We start from the raw sequence: 1,049 nt of genomic DNA on the forward strand, positions 1-1,049 counted from the left end.
CTGAGGATCCCCCGCTGTGATGTCGTCTCCGTCGTAGAGTAGCTCCCGATGCTCGTCGATGGCCGCGGCTTCACCGTCGAGAGGGTCGTCCTCGTCCTCATCGTCGTCCTCCTTATCGTCGTCCTCGTCGTCGTCCTCATCGTCGCCCTCGTCGTCGTCCTCATCGTCTGCTTCGTCGGGCTCAGCCGTGGTGCCAGGGGCGGGTGGCGGCGCAGGCGCAGTCGCGGGCGCGAGCGACGGCGAGCGGTGGCTCGGGTCGACGGGCTGAGCCTCGAGGTCGTGGCGCTCGACGACGTCGCCGAGGAGCTCGACGAGCCGGTCGCGGTCGACGACGCCCTCGTGCATCCAGAGGCGCCCGCCCGTGCGCGGGTCGACGACGGCGAGGTGCGGGTGCTTGGGGTGGGCGCAGATCTGGTGCGGCGGCGGCGGCGGCGGCGCGTCGCCGTCCGGCGCCGCCGCGCCGGGCACCTCGAGGACCTGGGGGATCGCGCGGTCCTTGTCGTAGCGGTCCGCGTACGTGACGGCCGCGGGGTCCGTGTGGGGCCGGAGCCAGAGGATGAAGGACGCCTCGACGACGGCCTGCACCATCTCGTCGGCCCAGACGTCGCGGTTCATCTGGTGGCAGCCGAAGACCTGCTCGTTCGTGATGACGACGAGGAGCCACTTGCCCTCGGTCTTGCCCTGGGCCCGCGCGGCCTGGAAGTCGCCGGGGTGCATGAGGCGCGTCGGCGGGCTGAACATGGTCTCCAGGGACGACGGCGCGGCCGCGGCGCCGCCGTCGTCGTCGTCGAACGCGCCTGCCGCCGGCGGCGGCTGCGTCGCATCGTCGTCTGGCGCGCGCACCTCGTCCTCCTCGGCCGCGCGCGCGCGGTCCTGGGCCGCGAGCGCCGCGGCCATCTCCGCGTCGTGGCTCGTCGCCGCGTCGACGTTGTCGGCCATCACCTCGAAGCCGCCGCCGTCGGCGCCAGACCCGTCGCCGCCGCCGCCGTCGAAAAAGTTTGCCACGGCGAGCTCGACATTTCCGCCGGCGGCCTCGACGTAGAACTGGC

At 73.2% G+C, this 1,049-nt stretch overlaps 1 protein-coding gene across 1 annotated transcript; it reads right to left on the bottom strand.

Annotated features, from left to right (window-relative positions):
- Positions 1-238: 238 nt before the first annotated feature.
- Positions 239-939, bottom strand: AURANDRAFT_69541 (hypothetical protein; the record flags this gene model as incomplete). Its single annotated transcript, XM_009045313.1, has 1 exon — positions 239-939. A coding segment is annotated over one exon (701 nt), but the record flags the coding sequence as incomplete, so codon positions are not given.
- Between the last annotated feature and the right edge of the window lie 110 nt (positions 940-1,049).

The sequence above is a fragment of the Aureococcus anophagefferens genome (assembly GCF_000186865.1).
Source record: "Aureococcus anophagefferens unplaced genomic scaffold AURANscaffold_2173, whole genome shotgun sequence".
In the NCBI taxonomy this organism is placed as follows: Eukaryota; class Pelagophyceae; order Pelagomonadales; family Pelagomonadaceae; genus Aureococcus; species Aureococcus anophagefferens.